This window comes from Panulirus ornatus, chromosome 21 (genome assembly GCF_036320965.1).
Source record: "Panulirus ornatus isolate Po-2019 chromosome 21, ASM3632096v1, whole genome shotgun sequence".
Taxonomy (NCBI): domain Eukaryota; kingdom Metazoa; phylum Arthropoda; class Malacostraca; order Decapoda; family Palinuridae; genus Panulirus; species Panulirus ornatus.
The window spans coordinates 31,340,814-31,361,023 of NC_092244.1; the positions used below are offsets into that span (position 1 = coordinate 31,340,814).

General features: G+C 47.8%; 1 protein-coding gene across 1 annotated transcript in view; it reads right to left on the reverse strand.

The window, feature by feature from the left end:
* Window positions 1-579: 579 nt before the first annotated feature.
* Window positions 580-20,210, reverse strand: part of LOC139756462 (TWiK family of potassium channels protein 7-like) — a 191,971-nt gene continuing 172,340 nt past the window's right edge. Inside the window, 4 exon segments of the mRNA XM_071675918.1 lie at window positions 580-3,712; window positions 4,865-4,966; window positions 4,968-4,990; window positions 9,170-9,271. Of these exon segments, the coding sequence (XP_071532019.1) occupies window positions 3,281-3,712; window positions 4,865-4,966; window positions 4,968-4,990; window positions 9,170-9,271 (659 nt within the window). The 3' untranslated portion in view covers window positions 580-3,280.

A 20,210-nucleotide genomic window follows, 5' to 3' on the forward strand; every position in this document is an offset into this window, starting at 1 on the left:
ATGGCACGACCCTTGTGGACGATGGTACGACCCTTGTGGACGATGGCACGACCCTTGTGGACGATGGTACGACCCTTGTGGACGATGGTACGACCCTTGTGGACGATGGTACGACCCTGGTTGTGCCGAGCCTTGATAACGAGAAGGACAACGGTTTCGAACGCTGGCCCGCACGTCGCTACGACCCAGACTTCAGACTACAGTCGTCTGGCAGCCTGGACGACTCTGTCTGTGTCTCCGTCAGATCTGTGGCCATGTCTTATGTCACTAGCATTCTTATGTGACCCTGGATGACCTGCCTCCTGCTGACGTGGGTCTCTGGATGAAGGTCATCCAGTATACAGGATGGATGACTGGCCTGTTGACGTGGGTCTCTGGATGAAGGCCATCCTTCAAGTGTTTACGGTTGACAGATCAAAAATCCAAGCGTCAGACATCTTGGTACACGGGCGTCGTACGTCAGACATCTTGATAAACTGGCGTCGTACGTCAGATATCTTGATACATGTGTGTCGTACGTCAGACATCTTGGTACACGGGCGTCGTACGTCAAACATCTTGATAAACTGGTGTCGTACGTCAGATATCTTGATACATGTGTGTCGTACGTCAGACATCTTGGTACACGGGCGTCGTACGTCAAACATCTTCATAAACTGGTGTCGTACGTCAGATATCTTGATACATGTGTGTCGTACGTCAGATACCTTGATACACAGGCGTCGTACGTCAAATATCTTGAGACGCTGGAGCCGTATCAGTAACCACGAAGTATGGAGTTGTTCCCCTCCACCACCACATGAAGGTACCACAGTAAACATTACCTCAGCTATGCAACTCTTGGCTTCATTTTCGTTTGACATTAATATACGAAATTCATGTGACATGTTTTCAAAGTAACCACACCATACTGTAACATATGACTTATTTGTCAGCAACACCTTGTCAAGCAGATCACCCCTCCTCCTCCCTCCTGGTCACCAGCGAGACACAGTCAGACAGGCCAGTCATCATCTGGTTACCTTCGAGACACAGTCAGACAGGCCAGTCATCTTCTGGTTACTAGCGAGACACAGTCAGACAGGTCAGTCATCTTGTGGTTACCAGCGAGACACAGTCAGACAGGCCAGTCATCATCTAGTTACCTTCGAGACACAGTCAGACAGGCCAGTCATCATCTGGTTACCTTCGAGACACAGTCAGACAGGTCAGTCATCATCTGGTTACCTTCGAGACACAGTCAGACAGGTCAGTCATCTTGTGGTTACTAGCAAGACACAGTCAGACAGGTCAGTCATCATGCGGTTACTAGCGAGACACAGTCAGACAGGCCAGTCATCATGCGGTTACCAGCAAGACACAGTCAGACAGGTCAGTCATCATGTGGTTACTAGCGAGACACAGTCAGACAGGCCAGTCATCATGCGGTTACCAGCAAGACACAGTCAGACAGGCCAGTCATCATGCGGTTACCAGCAAGACACAGTCAAACAGGTCAGTCATCATGCGGTTACCAGCAAGACACAGTCAGACAGGTCAGTCATCATGTGGTTACCAGCGAGACAGTCAGGTATCATTACAGCAGTCCAGAGCAGCACTACTACCTGCAAGCCACCTCACTCCCTTCCAGTGACCAGCACCTCACCGTTGCCCTCCTCCACACCCTCATCTACATACAGTCAAGCGGACCAGTTATCATCTAGCCACAGCATCTGGCTCTCACCCAGAGGACAAGTGTCTTTGCTCCACCGTGTACAGGTCACCACAGGCCGGCTTACAAAACCCCAGCTGGCCGTACTGTGGCACTCTCTCCGTACAACAACAACATAAGTTACAAAATCCCAGTTGGTTTTAATGTTATTTTCGCCTTAATTTACAAAATCCCGGTTGAGGATCGTGTATTACTTACCCAGACCTTCACACTGACCATCGTCGAACGCCCTTACCTTCCGCCAGGAGCCTCGGTCGTCGCCTCACTGGACCCCATACACGAATGTAAAAATAATACAAGATATACAACCTTGGAACACAGAGCAACATGAATGATACAGAGGACAGGTCGGGCTGGGCTACCCTGGGGCGGGGTCACAGGCGCCCACCCCGAGGGGCGCGTGGGCGACGGTAGCTGCGTCGGGCCAAGGTGACCACGCCCATGGTGAGGACCGTGGTGGCCAAACTGGCCCATGACTGACGGAGTGGACGCCCACTCTCGCCCAGAACGACACTGTGAGAGTTCGAGATAATTATTCACTGGTCTAGCCCGCTCTCATAGCGGGGTGTGCCTTCAACCATGTATCACCAGGATCGGGAAATTAGCATCCTTCACAGAATCAATTTTTCTTATTTTCATAAAGGAATGTCTTGCGCAGCTATACACTTATTAGGTTCTGTTAAACAAATGTTTACTAAAGGTGAGAAAAACCCCATCAAAGGAGCATGTTTATGTGTCAGTAGTTGAGGGCATATCAGTGCCAGACCTTGCCAACACTATCACTGTTGTCATCGGCTGAGGGCACACTAGTGGCAGACCTTACCAACTTTGTCAATGTTGTCATCACTTGAGCACATATACCATGCCAACACTAACACTGTTGTCATCAGTTGAGCACACAGACCATGCCAACACTATCACTGTTGTCATCAGTTGAGCACACACTAGCGCCAGACCATGCCAACACTATCACTGTTGTCATCAGTTGAGCACACACTAGCGCCAGACCTTGCCAACACTATCACTGTTGTCTGTGACACTGCAGGTGCTCAGTCTCCACTGGCCGTGTCAGATCCTCTCTGGTGAGAGGGGACTGATGGCTCTCCCTACCTCGGCCGAGTCACAGATGGTTACTGTTTTCTTGGCTCGCGTGGAGAGCATGGGCGTCTGTGTGGGCGTGATGGATGAGGGCGGGATGGTGGGCGGTGGGACAGCCTTCAGCGTGGGCATGTCCTTCCGCAGCGTGCCATAAATCGTGTCGCATTTCTCACTACCGTTGCTGGTCTTCGAGGGACTGGTGGCCAAGTCAGCGGGGGAATGGAGTGGACTGGTGGTGCCTGGGTTAGCACTCAGGCTGTTGTTCTGTGTCATGTGCTTCTCTTCGTCTAAGCTGGGCGTCACCTTGTAGATGGTGTTGGCCAGGGTGGAGTTGGGCCGAGCGTTGGTGTTGTTGGCCAGGCCGCAGCCGGTGTTGGCCAGGCAGGGCTGGGTCAGCGCCGAGGGTTTGCCGCCAGAATGCTTCGGGGTACACCCAGAGCCATAGGTGAAGAGTGCCACTGTCTCCATGTGTCAGGTATCGTCCAGGTGAAACCGATGGTTGCCACCCGTGTTGCCGGCGGCCACCAAGCTCCCGAGGCGCCGTCCCAGGCCGTAGCCACGACTGGTCATCTGCTCCTGCATGAGGTTGAAACACGTAGCGATGAGAGCCATACCCACCAGCAAGTAGAAGGCGGCTCCCAGCAGCGCCACCTGCACGCCTGTACTCTCGTTGGGGCTGGTGGCTGGAGCCAGGTCCCCGAAGCCGATGGTGGTGAGGGAGGAGAAGCAGAAGTAGATGGCGTGTAAGAAGGACCACTGGTGGGCGTAGGCGAAGACGGCAGCGCCGCCACAGATGTAGGTGATCATGAGAACCAGACACAGGGTGACGGGCACAGCACCTGCCTCACCCTCGCCGTACTCATCACCCAGGTTGGTCCCATCACCACACTCTCCTCCCCATTTCCTCTGTAAGGTCAAAGGTCAGGTTAGTACCTCTACCTAACATTAGGTCACCTAAGATGGCCTGCAAGGGTCAGGTCAGTGTCATGATGGTGCGTGTGAATCACCAATGACAGACACCTGTTATGCAAAGCCAATAATGTAACAGACAATGACGGTAACTAAGTCTTGTTACTTACTTCTTTACTACTACTTGTAACGTTTGTAACAGTGTTTACCCTAGTTAGTAACGTCAGTAAGTCACTGAACTACGTCATGTTAACCTACATATAAGGTTAAGGGTCATTTTCCTAGTGTGGGGACAAAGTCTTGGGAAAAGGAATCTCTAAACAAGAATTTCACTTTGTGTTTACTTCTACACCGACAAGAAACATGTGAGGAAGAGCTGCGGGTCCCTGGTCTTACCGAACACCACCCGCCTCGAACATACCAGGTGGTCTGTTGGTCATATATGCTGGAGGAGTCTACCTCTCCTCACTCTTGGTCCGTACCATTCAAAACGAAAGGCGGGATAACCCTCATGTATGATGACCTGGCCTTTGACCTGACTGAATCTTAAGGTTCAGTTCAAAGGTCATTCCATCATACCCAGCAGTCATATAGTCACGACCAAGGTAATCTAGTCTTAAGTTAGAACTGATTTGGTTAAGCAGGGTAATTAGCATGATTTTCCTCTAATTTGGTCACTATTTCTTTTCGTCATAATGTTATTAAATCCAGGTTTGTGCTAATCATTAAAGCCTTCCTCATTCTGTGTCGGGTTGGTGTCCATCATCATCTTCTGTGATGGAATCCTCTCCTCTAGCTGTACTTGCATCTTTCACAACAAAATAAACAGAGAGTGAAACTCCTGTCCATAGTTTCCTTGTGGTTATATGTCGACCTTAAACTAATTAGTCACAAGGGCGAGTCTGTCTCATAGTGGGTCAGAGATGTCAAGTAGTCACAATGATGTATTATCATAGTCACCATGTTGGAGAGACATCACTGACATCACTCTGAGGTTTAGGGTTATGATGACCTTATCAGGTCAGGTCATCACATATCTAGTACCTGTTTCATGACCCCAGTTACCAGAGGCGTCTCACCACTCCAGGCCTGGGGGGCATCTCCTGACCCGTGCAGTGGCTGTGGGTGGAGAGGGTGTGTGTGTACCTTTGTGTGGTCGACGCTAGTGTAGGGCGGGGCTGGCTGGTGGTTAGCTCGAGGTATCTGTGGTCGTCTGCGACAGCGACACAAGCGCCACCATAACCACTTTCAGTGCTCGTGACAACAGGTCTCCTGCCACAAGACGTCATCATTAGGAACATCAACATGATAATCAACTCGTGTCTTATTAACCATTTTGATCAGTAATGACCACCTGTATCACCTCTGTGAACATAATGATCATAATCATAATGACCATTACCTGATAATTAGTGGTGATTCAATAATTATCTGTAAACGCTAACTCAGGTCAATTGTTATCATGTTGAAGGCTGCTCAAATAACTTTTAGGATGATAATAGACATATATATAAGACAGGTCACCAATTATCTCCCGTAACTGTTTTAATAAATAGACCTAATTTGATCCTGAATAAGATGTTTGATGGCTAATGTTTAGCTTGCCTTACGTGTAGTAATGTTTAGCTTGCCTTACGTGTAGTAATGATGGAAACACAATATTATCAACAAGTGCTGTTGATAAACAGATACATCCTCAGTTGACCTCGTGCTGCTTCCTGAAATATAACTAATTTATCACTATCACTGAAATAAATCATTTATTATCTGGCATAAGGAATGAAAGTGTTAAATCAGTCTTGTTTGAATGACATATAACAACAGAGTAACGAGGAGATGTTGTCAAGTAGTGGGTGTTGATGTAGGTGTCAGGCTGGCTAGATCCTGGGTGTACTATGTGGTCGCCTCGTGAGTTAGGAAGAATTGTTGTGATGTTTGTTTCTTTCTTTACATCGCTAAGCTTTGGACGCGGTCATGTTCCACAGATTATGAGACCGAGAGCTGAGTGGCGAGGATGGCCAGAGCTGGTGACGTGATCCATCAAGATATCATTGTCATCAACTGCTTTTCTGTGATATCTTGAGTGATCACTCTAATGTGTCATGTTCTACCTCAGTATACAGGAAACTTACATCCCCAGACTTGCCTACAAAGTTTTCCTCATTTATTCTAGACACATTTAAGAAAAATCTTATTACAACTTCAGTCACCAGAGATAATCATCAAATTTGTTTTAACTTTACGGTACTTCATTCCGAATTCCAGCTTCTGAGACACTATGTCATTAGATGGATTCCGTGCAAAGTTCTTTAACACAAACCTTAGTAAACAGATAACTGAAACACGAAAGCCCTCAGCAACAGTTATTATTTATCAAGAAGCCATCGTGTGTCTCCCTTTGACCTTTACCGATCAGAACACTTTCTCAGTATAACAAAATACTACATTAATCAATAAATGTTCCCACCAGTTACACATCAGAGTTGTACTTCATCTTTAATGTACCATTCGTAGTTTCTCTAGATTCAAGAATGTTAATCCTAAGAACCTACAAACACCTGTATCTTAAGAACCTACAAACACCTGTATCTTAAGAACCTACAAACACCTGTAGTCTACAAATACCAGTGTTACTGCTGTAATGCATTCTATATTGGCCTTAAAAACGCCAGTTAAAGGTACGCGTCTGTGAACGTAGAGAGATGTTGATTACGACTAATCGGTTCTTACCTGATCTGTCGTAAGGTGCAACACGTACGCATGCGCGGAACTTCGACCAAACGATATGTCTGAACTCGTTTTCAGTTATGACCGCTGGCTCGCTCTAACAGTACAGAGCTCTGAATAATGGAGTCTCTCTTGAACATGAGGAAAAATCCTACTGTAGGTGGCAATTAAACACCTTTGAAATTAACTCTTATGTCTTTAAAAATATGTTGTAAACGCCAGTTTTTTAGTCATATAAGATTTTATCATTGTATTTATATTCAGATTTGATTCTTGTCCTGTTCTCATACTATATCTACCTTGTTTGTCTAACATAGAGATCTTACCAGTCTGCACAACATAAGGCATATTACAGCTTATACAAGGTATTATGTAAACACAGCCTGCAGAATTTTCTGTTGAGTCTTGATCATGATATTCTCTATAGTATTGTTATTAATGAAGACAACATTCACATTAAAGGACTGGCAGTTCAACGCCTGTGCGAGATCACAAGTTCTGAGGTAATGCCACCACGTAGGTAGGTGGAGATAAGATCTTCCTGAGGTGTTCATGGTCAGTTTCCATCGCATTTTCAGTGGGACGACCAGTTAACTGGAGGTTTCCAGGTTCTGGAGTTCTGTTCGTTCAAAAGGGGAGAGGGAAGACCTTATCACTGGGGTTCCCAAGGAGACCAGTGGAGTAACTTGAGGAGTAGTGTGAGGTGGAGTGGAGTCCAAGTCTGTGGTAAGATGGCGAGCCGTCAAGAGATGTAGTAATGATGCGCCTGGTGAACAGGGAGCTGCAACAGCGGAAGCTTTGAGGACTGAGAAGGAAGAGGACGTTATGAGAGACAAGGAATGAGATACAGCGAGACGAAAGAGATGATGGCGCCTACACCCGTCTCCTGAATTCGTAATGGTCTTTGATTTCAAAGTTACATGAGAGCCATAAACCTTAAGGTTCAGCATGAAAGTGGAACAAACACTGTGAGGGAGGAGAACATCTTGGTAATGAGCTGGGAATGACAAAGGTCTGCCTAGGGCTCGACTCAAAGGAATTTGTGTCTTTGTCAATAGTCATATATTCCAGTGAAACGGAACATCAGAGTGGTTGTGTAAGGAACGGCTTTGGAGAAGCCAATACATTACTAATGATTGTGATGAAGGAAACGTGAGAAGTCACTGGTAAAAAGTATTTGTATGAACACCTGATGAACGAAAGTAACAGTCGTAAATGGAGTGATCTACAGTGGAAACAGTGAAACACTGAGGCCTGAGCGTAGGAAGGGACCAGAGTGGAAGGTGTTTATTGTTAAATGGGAACTGAGAGGGTCTTACGTCAACCGGAAACTTGGAGGGGTTATTAACCTGGGGACTTGAAGGGTCGAGAAACTTGGTGACTTGGTGGACTTAATAAGCTGGAGGCAAGGAGAGTTTAGTAAAGCTGGTGGCAGGTCGAGTAAGCTGGAAGCTTGGAGGACCTAATAAGATGGAAGCAAGGAGAGTTTACTAAAGCTGATGGTATGAAAGGTAAAGTAAACTGGAGGCATGGACCCTGGAAGCAGAGAGTTGAGGTTCTAGTAAGCTGAAGTATTGAAGTGATGCCCAGAACCATCATACACCTTCCATGCTGGTATGTTGTAGACTAACTGAAATGGTTTAGACGTCTAGTGAGGTTGACGAAGAGGATGTATGTGTTAGAAGTGGAGGGGACAAGGAGAAGGGGAGACCAAATTGGGGTGGGAAGGATAGGATGAAAAAGATTTTGAGTGCTCGAGGCCGGAACATCCAGAAGGGTGGCAGGCATGCACGGGATAGAGCAGATTGGAGTGATCTGGGATATAGGGAGCAACTTGCTTTTATTGGATAAACCCAGGGTATTTAAAGCGGTCAGGGGAAAGTATAGGAAGGTCTGTGGGACCTGTTTGTGGATATGGAGCTGTGGTTGGAGTGAATTACACATGACAGCTAGAGAGTAGGTATCAGCGAGCGGGGCCGTTTCTTCGTCTGTTCCTGGCTCTACCTCGTTAAAGCGGGAAACGGCGAACATATATGAAAGAAAGACACATGTATATGTAAGGAAAAATAACTCTGGTTCCAGACGTAGTGAGACACCATCTTCGTCTGCAACAATGATGGATGATATTAAGATTCCCACGTCATAAAAAGGGATTCAACCTTTGGATTCGAAGGCCAGACCGTCAACCCAAGGGTCGTGCGATCGTCCTCAAGGGTCGTATGGTCGTCCTCAAGGATCGCACGGTCGTGCTGATGAGTCGTAGCATCTTGGCTGGGAGTTCGAGCATGGTCACAAGGAATGAGTGAACTCTATGTGTCAGGATGCAGGTACCGTTCAACTGAAGGATGCAGTACCTCGAGATCGCCAGTTAGTGCTTACCAATGTATTCTACAGTTGTATGAGAAGCTAATATACGTAGACTGTAGCGATGCATTGCCCTCGCCATGAGCTGAGAATGGCCCAGATGTTGATATACAGTAAACTGTAGCTATATACCGACCTCACCATGAGCTGAGAATGGCCAAGTGGTTCGTGTTATCTGTTCCTACACACTGTGTCCACCATGACCTGAGGGACAGACCCATCTGTGTATCGTTCTGGTCACTGAGAGTATGAAGATCAAGGGTGACCCATCTGTGTCGCCAGTCTGCGGACCTGGGGTTGGGGACCCCACATATGTCATATTGACTACGAAGTTATGGAGGATCATGATGGCTAACTTACCCACGGAGGAGAGGTAGAGCAGCATGAGCGGGATCCCCAGCAGAGCATACACGATGGTCACCACACGACCCATCACTGTCTGTGGCGCCACCGACCCATAACCTGCCGAGGAGAACATTATGTGAACAGACTGAACAGTTATATTCATAACAGCCAACATGGCACGGGGCAGACGCATGTCCAAGACGGAGTCATGTCGGAACGTAAAGGTAAAAGTTTAAGAATTTATGAGAGGAAAGAATACAAGCGAGATTAACTTGAGTTCCTCACATGTTTTCCAGTCTTGGCTGTTGAAGGTAGAGTGGTCGAGGCGGAGGGAAGCATGGATGAGGTCAGGTCATGTTCTTGAAGTGTATGGATCAAGGATCCTTAACATCTTGAGGGAAACATCAGATAAGCAGAGGAGCATGACCTCAGGTCATGTTCCAGGTCATTAGAGGTCACCATATCTCATGCTCGTCACCGATGGTGACCTTCTGTGAACACAGATCTGCGTCTCAGGTCAAGATGAGTCATGAGGAGTCATTACAGGTCATGGTAATATAAAGCGAATATAAGACTCACCTTGACCTAAGGTCACTGGCGGAGGTCAGTAAAGGTCATTGTTCGTCTTGACCCTGACCGTTTAGGGCACTAAGGTGGTCATCAACATTCCAATGATGTATGTCAAGCGATGGTCAATATTTGCTGTACGGAGCCTAGTTTAGGTCAGTATATACGTTCAGATCAAGACAGTTATCATGTTCAGAGGGTCAATCAGGTCAGTGTGAGGGTCATGAGTTGGGAGGTTACGGAGGTCATAGGAAGTTTCTGAGGGACCAGGAAGTCCTTGTTTTATCTTGGTGGTCAGGGCTGGAGGCCATGATGTGGGTACGAGAGAGGTCACTGTGTTGTAGGAGTGTGGAGGGTGACCGTGTCAGGTAGGTCATGTGAGTGTAGGTCATCAGAATGTAGATAATGAATCGTGTATTGTAGAATCGTCTGGATGATAATGGTGGTCACGTATTATCCTCAACTTCAATCAAGATATTTCACTAACAGGTCAAACCTTGACCCAAGATGGCTGGTATTATATATAAAGATGATAATATATACAAACCTTAGATGTGGTAAAGATCTGAGGTGGCAGCTGTAGACATATGAACACCAGACTCACTGTCTTGAACGTTAACTGTTTAGATATACAGAAGCAAGACTTACCCTCACGAACACCTACCTCAGACAGGCTGGAACATAGCAATATGCTATACATTAGTTAGCTATAGTGAAGATGGGGTCACGATAACTCATTACAGGTCGAAGGTTACAGCTGTGTAGGAAGGACTATGATAATTCATGGCTTCATTAACAAGTGAAGCAATTTGTAAGTTTCTTACTCTGGTTTTGTGATACAGTTGTCAGACTGTATTACTCCACCTCCTGACAGAGCTGACAGACTGTCAGTTAGACAGATTACAGAATCGTCACATTTACAAAACTAATTATGTCATTTTCTTTTAAGTAAACAATAACTTCAGTCATTACTTTCGTACTTGTCTGTTATTTTCTTGAACTTTTGATCACTATATTGATCAGCAAATGTTGACCAGTTTCCTGGGAGTGACCACCTGTGTGATGACCTGGATCATTAGTGATGAATTCACGGACACAGAGATGAGGGTTCCTCACTTATGACAGCAGAGTCAGTCTTACAGGTGCTCGAAAGACGTTTCTGATCCGTCAGTAGGAAGGTGTGGCTCTGGGGTCTGGCTCTGAGGATCTGGCTCTGAGACTCTGGCTCTGAGAATCTGGTTCTGAGGGTCTGGCTCTGAGGGTCTGGCTCTGAGGGTCTGGCTCTGAGGGTCTGGCTCTGGGGTCTGGCTCTGAGAATCTGGCTCTGAGGGTCTGGCTCTGAGGGTCTGGCTCTGGGGTCTGGCTCTGGGGTCTGGCTCTGGGGTCTGGCTCTGAGGGTCTGGCTCTGAGGGTCTGGCTCTGAGAGTCTGGCTCTGAGAATCTGGCTCTGAGGGTCTGGCTCTGAGGGTCTGGCTCTGGGGTCTGGCTCTGAGGGTCTGGCTCTGAGGGTCTGGCTCTGAGAGTCTGGCTCTGAGGGTCTGGCTCTGGGGTCTGGCTCTGTCGTGGGAGAAGAACAAGTGTAGAACTTCGTCAGGTTCAGTCGTCTTGGCATCTGTCCACAAGTTGTGTTGTGTGGGTAAGAAAGCTGTTCTAAGGTCTAGTAAAACACGAGACTTGCTCAGGGTCGCCGACCTTGTGGCTGGAGCCTTCACTTTGAGTCAGAACCAAGTTATTGAGAAGGATGACAGGCTAGGCTTGCCTGAGGGCCTGGCCCTGTGGATGTTGCTCGTTCCTTGATAACGAGTGTATAATGAAGGTGGCCAGAGCCTTCGTCTGTGTCATCTGTGTTGCTCATTTCTTTTCTTCTGAACAAACTTGATTATCCTAATTGTTTTTTTGGATTAGAAACAAAACTCGATTCTCTCTCTTCCCTTAGACCAACTTAGGAGGTTTTGAAGAATTGAAATGACTTTCCTTTGATCTAAGACAACGTCATCAGTGTAATTGTTTGGAAGAACTTGCTAATAGAGTTCCAGACAAGTTCTGGATTATCTTAACCGGTAGTGTGTGTGTGTGTGTGTGTGTGTGTGTGTGTGTGTGTGTGTGTGTGTGTGTGTGTGTGTGTGTGTGTGTGTGTGTGTGTGTGTGTGTACAGTACGGGAAGGGAGTTTTACACTCGTGAGGCCCCACCTCCTCAATGTTCGCTACCATCAGACAACACTGGACACCTCTGTATCTGTAGTTACCTTGTGCATCTTCACGTAATTCCTCTCCTCACCAACACCTCTACAGCAGCTCAGTACACACCTCCTCAGCCTCACTACAGCAGCACAGTACACACCTCCTCAGCCTCACTACAGCAGCACAGTACACACCTCCTCAGCCTCACTACAGCAGCACAGTACACACCTCCTCAGCCTCACTACAGCAGCACAGTACACACCTCCTCAGCCTCACTACAGCAGCACAGTACACACCTCCGGAGCCTCACTACAGCAGCACAGTACACACCTCCTCAGCCTCACTACAGCAGCACAGTACACACCTCCTCAGCCTCACTACAGCACACAGTACACACCTCCTCAGCCTCACTACAGCACACAGTACACACCTCCTCAGCCTCACTACAGCACACAGTACACACCTCCTCAGCCTCACTACAGCACACAGTACACACCTCCTCAGCCTCACTACAGCAGCACAGTACACACCTCCTCAGCCTCACTACAGCACACAGTACACACCTCCTGAGCCTCACTACAGCAGCACAGTACACACCTCCTCAGCCTCACTACAGCAGCACAGTACACACCTCCTCAGCCTCACTACAGCAGCACAGTACACACCTCCTGAGCCTCACTACAGCAGCACAGTACACACCTCCGCAGCCTCACTACAGCACACAGTACACACCTCCTCAGCCTCACTACAGCAGCACAGTACACACCTCCTCAGCCTCACTACAGCACACAGTAAACACCTCCTCAGCCTCACTCACAACCTTCCTCATAATTTAAAAGTTGTTATCAGATCACCCCTCACTTTTCTCTCTTCCATGGTGGGCAACACTAAAGCCTTCGTCTAGCAGGTCTTGCCTAAGATCTTATCAGTAAGAATATATTTTTCTAATATTTTGATCCACGTTTACATTGAGAATGTATATCAACAATCTTGCTTTTATGATATATATACATCAGTAATCCTACATCAAGAGAACTTTATGATACATATATACATCAGTACTCCTACCTCAGCAGACCTTCCATCACCAGCTTAAGCTGTAAGCTCAGTACGACACAGTTCCTACAGACCAGGATAGCAGCAGCAGACATGACCCCAGTCTCTGGTGCACGACGACACGACCTTTGAGCACGATGACACGACCTTTGTGCACGACGACACGACCTTTGTGCACGACGACACGACCTTTGAGCACGACGACACGACCTCTGTGCACGATGTACGACTTTTGGCTTCGATGGGATATGCTCTAATCTGACCTTTAAAGGTCAGGTCAAATACAGGGCCATCATACCCAAACGTCGTGCCGTCGTGTTCAAAGGTCGTATCCTCGTGTTCAAAGGTCCCACCGTCGTGTTCAAGGGTCGTACCGTCGTCTTCAAGGGTCGTACCGTCGTGTTCAAGGGTAGTACCGTCGTGTTCAAGGGTCGTACCGTCGTCTTCAAGGATCGTACCGTCGTGTTCAAGGGTCCTACCGTCGTCTTCAAGGGTCGTACCGTCGTGTTCAAGGATCTTACCGTCGTGTTCAAGGGTCGTACCGTCGTGTTCAAGGGTCTTACCGTCGTGTTCAAGGGTCTTACCGTCGTGTTCAAGGGTCGTACCATGGTGTTCTTACGTTTCGTTCAGGTTAATGGCAGTTCGTCTACTGTGTTAAAGATGGATTTCGTGGGTGTTTAACAGACAGGCCAGAAAACCAGACCAGACCAGACCAGACCAAACCAGACAGACCAGACAGACCAGACAGACCAGACCAGACAGACCAGACCAAACCAGACAGACCAGACCAGACCAAACCAGACCAGACCACACACAAACCAGACAGACCAGACAGACCAGACCATGTTTGGTCTAGCACCATGATTCATCTCAGACTTGCTTTCACCTCACTCCTCATACATTAAGTGGCTGCTCTCATGAACATGAGGTTTCATCATGATGCTGAAGCTTCGTTAAATGATTAATGAAGATGTGTAACATTTCATGATGCTGAAGCTTCGTTAAATGATTGATGAAGATGTGTAACATTTCATGATGCTGAAGCTTCGTTAAATGATTAATGAAGATGTGTAACATTTCATGATGCTGAAGCTTCGTTAAATGATTGATGAAGATGTGTAACATTTCATGATGCTGAAGCTTCGTTAAATGATTAATGAAGATGTGTAACATTTCATGATGCTGAAGCTTCGTTCAATGATTAATGAAGATGTGTAACATTTCATGATGCTGAAGCTTCGTTAAATGATTAATGAAGATGTGTAACATTTCATGATGCTGAAGCTTCGTTCAATGATTAATGAAGATGTGTAACATTTCATGATGCTGAAGCTTCGTTCAATGATTAATGAAGATGTGTAACATTTCATTGAGGTAATTTTGTTGGAAACCTTCGCCAGTATATGATCAAGATGAAGCTAGATTACCTCAAGTTGTTAGCTTTATTTCCGCTAACTGACGCTAAACTTGAGATGGCTTTCATGTAGGAAAAATGTAGAGCGAAGCTAATTAAGAAAGTAACATTACGCAGGGAGAAGACTTGGAAAACTTCCTTCATTTTGTCCATAAGATGGTGAGAGAAGATCCATGAGGGGTGAGAGAAGATCCATGAGGGGTGAGAGAAGATCCATGAGGGGTGAAAGAATATCCATGAGAGGTGAGAGAAGATCCATGAGAGGTCAGAGAGGATCCATGAGGAGTGAGAGAAGATCCATGAGGGGTGAGAGAAGATCCATGAAGGTTGAGAGAAGATCCATGAGAGGTCAGAGAAGATCCACGAGGGGTGAGAGAAGATCCATGAGAGGTCAGAGAAGATCCATGAGGGGTGAGAGAAGATCCATGAGGGGTGAGAGAAGATCCATGAGATGGTGAGAGAAGATCCATGAGAGGTGAGAGAAGATCCATGAGGGGTGAGAGAAGATCCATGAGGGGTGAGAGAAGATCCATGAGAGGTCAGAGAAGATCCATGACTACATAGTTCGCAGGGATCTGTAGGTCAAACCACACCACCTCCACGACTGGCCTCGTGTGACATGATTACTGCACTAGGCCGGAGTTGTGAGTTGTGACACGTGCAGTATGTCATGCATGACACGTGCAGTATGTCATGCATGACACGTGCAGTATGTCATGCATGACACGTGCAGTATGTCATGCATGACACGTGCAGTATGTCATGCATGACACGTGCAGTATGTCATGCACTGCTCCAGGGTATGAACCAATAAATGTTCATGCATGAAGGACAGGGGTCACTACTGCAAAATGTTCCGACATCCTGGGATATAAGGGACAAGTTCCACGTCTAACCAACGCGACTTTCCACCTAGTGGAAGGTGTGCTACCGGTCGTGTGGTATAGTTCTCTCTACATCTTGGTAACGCTCAGGTGGGAGTGAGACGTGATAACATGATGATAAGGAAGTATGTTAGTAGATAACGTGATGATAAGGAAGTATGTTAGTAGATAACATGATGATAAGGAAATATGTTAGTAGATAACATGATGATAAGGAAGTATGTTAGTAGATAACATGATGATAAGGAAATATGTTAGTAGATAACATGATGATAAGGAAGTATGTTAGTAGATAACATGATGATAAGGAAGTATGTTAGTAGATAACATGATGATAAGGAAGTATGTTAGTAGATAACATGATGATAAGGAAGTATGTTAGTAGATAACATGATGATAAGGGAGTATGTTAGTAGATAACATGATGATAAGGAAGTATGTTAGTAGATAACATGATGATAAGGAAGTATGTTAGTAGATAACATGATGATAAGGAAGTATGTTAGTAGATAACGTGATGATAAGGAAGTATGTTAGTAGATAACATGATGATAAGGGAGTATGTTAGTAGATAACATGATGATAAGGCAGTAATGCTAATCATCGTGGGTCATGTCTGTATCAAGCGGCAAAGACGAAAAAGTTAAGAATGACTTTAATTGTCGGAATTTGATGAGAAAACTAATTAACATTCTGGAAAGAAGGAAGCGTCACACACACACACACACACACACACACACACACACACACACACACACACACACACGGACACATCGAGCGACCATCCCTGAAGGTAGGATGAGTACATGGGGTGGTGGCGGGGCCCATTGCCGCGCCCCGGACTCGAACCCGGCGAGGCCTGTGAGTAGATGAATCATGGTCACAGACGCTGACCACTACACCACGGAAGCCCATGTGTGCATGTAAGCGTGTACGTGTGTGTGTGTGTGTGTGTGTGTGTGTGTGTGTGTGTGTGTGTGTGTGTGCACGTATGTGTGTGTGTGTGTGTGTGTGTGTGTGTGTGTGTGTGTGTGTGTGCACGTATGTGTGTGTGTGTGTGTGTGTGTGTGTGTGTGTGTGTACGTATGTGTGTAAGGGAGATTCAGTCTCCCTGGGGAGCTAAATTAATGATCTCCCCCAGCAGTGATCGTCCCATCACCCCGGCAGTGATCGTCCCATCACCCCGGCAGTGATCGTCCCATCACCCCGGCAGTGATCGTCCCATCACCCCGGCAGTGATCGTCCCATCACCCCGGCAGTGATCGTCCCATCACCCCGGCAGTGATCGTCCCATCACCCCGGCAGTGATCGTCCCATCACCCCGGCAGTGATCGTCCCATCACCCCGGCAGTGATCGTCCCATCACCCCGGCAGTGATCGTCCCATCACCCCGGCAGTGATCGTCCCATCACCCCGGCAGTGATCGTCCCATCACCCCGGCAGTGATCGTCCCATCACCCCGGCAGTGATCGTCCCATCACCCCGGCAGTGATCGTCCCATCACCCCGGCAGTGATCGTCCCATCACCCCCGGCAGTGATCGTCCCATCACCCCGGCAGTGATCGTCCCATCACCCCGGCAGTGATCGTCCCATCACCCCGGCAGTGATCGTCCCATCACCCCGGCAGTGATCGTCCCATCACCCCGGCAGTGATCGTCCCATCACCCCGGCAGTGATCGTCCCATCACCCCGGCAGTGATCGTCCCATCACCCCGGCAGTGATCGTCCCATCACCCCGGCAGTGATCGTTCCCATCACCCCGGCAGTGATCGTCCCATCACCCCGGCAGTGATCGTCCCATCACCCCGGCAGTGATCGTCCCATCACCCCGGCAGTGATCGTCCCATCACCCCGGCAGTGATCGTCCCATCACCCCGGCAGTGATCGTCCCATCACCCCGGCAGTGATCGTCCCATCACCCCGGCAGTGATCGTCCCATCACCCCGGCAGTGATCGTCCCATCACCCCGGCAGTGATCGTCCCATCACCCCGGCAGTGATCGTCCCATCACCCCGGCAGTGATCGTCCCATCACCCCGGCAGTGATCGTCCCATCACCCCGGCAGTGATCGTCCCATCACCCCGGCAGTGATCGTCCCATCACCCCGGCAGTGATCGTCCCATCACCCCGGCAGTGATCGTCCCATCACCCCAGCAGTGATCGTCCCATCACCCCGGCAGTGATCGTCCCATCACCCCGGCAGTGATCGTCCCATCACCCCGGCAGTGATCGTCCCATCACCCCAGCAGTGATCGTCCCATCACCCCGGCAGTGATCGTCCCATCACCCCAGCAGTGATCGTCCCATCACCCCGGCAGTGATCGTCCCATCACCCCGGCAGTGATCGTCCCATCACCCCGGCAGTGATCGTCCCATCACCCCGGCAGTGATCGTCCCATCACCGCGGATATAAAGGACAGTTCGCTTTTATTACTGAAGCTCTTCACCAATCAGCAGCGGCCTCGCTTCTGACGTCATACGGTAAACGGTTGGAGGATGGTAGAGTTGGCGTCCTTCCTGTACCTGCTGTGTGGACTAATATTTGGGTCCAGGACGTAAATCATTGCGTTAATGGCTATCTTGTTTGACCAGTGGAGGCGTCGCAACGCTGCTGTGTGTTGCGTCGCTTCTTACTACAGTCAACACTGGGAACACGCCGGACGTACGACCTGAGGTGACGTACAGCGCTGGACGTAATGACTGAACGTTTGCGACATTGTTGTAATACGTCACTTGGAGGTACGATGACGAAGTGCTCGAGTATGAGAAATTATCGTACGATAATGACTTTAGTTTCCCGACGACGTACCTGGTGTTGCCTGTGTTGCAGAACGAAGAAGAAACTTGATATAGGAACAGTGATGAATGTTGGTTTCTTCAAGAAGATGGTACGACCCTTGAACATGACGGTACGACCTTTGAACACGATGGTACGACCCTTGAACATGACGGTACGACCTTTGAACACGATGGTACGACTCTTGAGCACGAAGGTACGACCCTTGAACATGACGGTAAGACCCTTGAGCACAATGGTACGGTCCTCTGCATTATGGTACGACCCTTGAGGACGACGTAACGACTCATGGGTATCGTGGTCTGACCTATAATTTATATCTTAAGAGTGAGGTTAAAGGCCAACATAACTTAGTATCGTACCCTCAAGGGTCGTACCGTCGTACTAAAGGGGTCGTACCGTCGTACTAAAGGGTCGTACCGTACATCCTGGGTGAGGCAGAGGGACGAGTGTGTACCGTACAGACTGGCTCCCGGGGAAGAGCTTCACACGGGCACTAACCTTTCCCTGATTGGATGAGGTTTGCTTTCTGTCTGAACGATTTGTTCCAGTAAGGAGCCAAAGGTTTCATAAGGGATCGTGTGTGTAATGACCTGTCTATACTGACCTGTGGTACAGGACGGAGGAAGTGTGCGCTCGTCTGTACCTAATCTCTTGATCTATTATCAAAATACTTTTTAAACTTTATATATTGCGTGTATGTGTTGACTTGCTGTATACCTGTTTATATATGTTATTATATCTTTATATATCTTTATATATGTTTATATATGCTTCTGATTATACTCACAGTGATCAAATGGTTGAGGGTGAGTCGTGTGTCACCATGCATGGTGAGGTTCAGACACACACCAGCTGCACGACTCACCGTCCCTTTTATGTGATCATATAACGCTTATTAGTTACGCAAAGCCATTAATGTGTGGCGTAGATTGCCTCGTATTGAGGCCATGCATGTGTGGCGTATATTGCCTGGTACTGAAGCCCTGCTTGTGTGGCGTATATTGCCTGCTGGTGTGGTGATGTGGCCTCTCTCCTGTCGTGTAAGGGAGGGACAATATCACTGACAACACAGTCACTGCTGGACCGGTCCATAGGCTTTCCCTGGCCTGCACATTACCAAGTGTTGCCAACCTGGCAACGTATCCCTCACGTTGCCATGATGGAGATGTTGGTAACGTGCCTGTTGTTACGTTACTGTGACAGTTGATGTCGTAACAGTCCTGTACATGTCCTTACATAAGTATCCATGTTATACCCCAGCTGACCCGTGTGATGTATGTTATACCCCAGCTGACCCGTGTGATGTATGTTATACCCCAGCTGACCCGTGTGATGTATGTTATACCCCAGCTGACCCGTGTGGTGTATGTTATACCCCAGCTGACCCGTGTGATGTATGTTATACCCCAGCTGACCCGTGTGATGCATGTTATACCCCAGCTGACTCGTGTGGTGTATGCCTCCTGGACGTGTGCTGGCAGCTCAGGGTTGGAGGACATCTGCCGTATGTCTGGTTTTGACATCAGTTTCCCCCGTGTCTCTACATCAGTGAGGACATCATCATCAACCGTGTCTCTACACCAGTGAGGACATCACCATCAACCACTTGTTTGTACCGGGACTTCAGAGTGCAGAAGTACGACATCGGCCCAGGTAGTCGTGACGTGTAGCATACAAGTGAAACGGTTGTCTACGAGAGACGATCAAATGGGAAAGTCAAAATGGGGAAGTCAAGATGGAGAAGTCAAAGTGGGGAAGTCAAAGTAGGGAATTCAAAGTAGGGAATTCAAAGTGGGGAAGTCAAAGTGGGGAAGTCAAAGTGTGAATGTTAAGTTAGGGAAGTTAAAATGGGGGAAGTCAAAGTGGGGAAGTCTGAGTGGAGATGTCAAACTGGAAATGTCAAATTGGGGAAGTCAAAGTGGAAAAGTCAAGATGGGCAAGTCAAAATGGGAAGTCAGCATGAGGAAGTCAAAGTGTGAAGATCAAAATGAGGAAGTCAAAGTGTGGAGGTCAAAATAGGAAAGTTGGGATGAGGTGGTCAATATACGGCAAATTACACACTTAATTTCAGGAGGTAGGTGTTACCGGACTCCTCCTGCCTGTGAGTACACCGCGAGTGAAAAGTCACCATCGGTAAGATTGTATCATGGTGT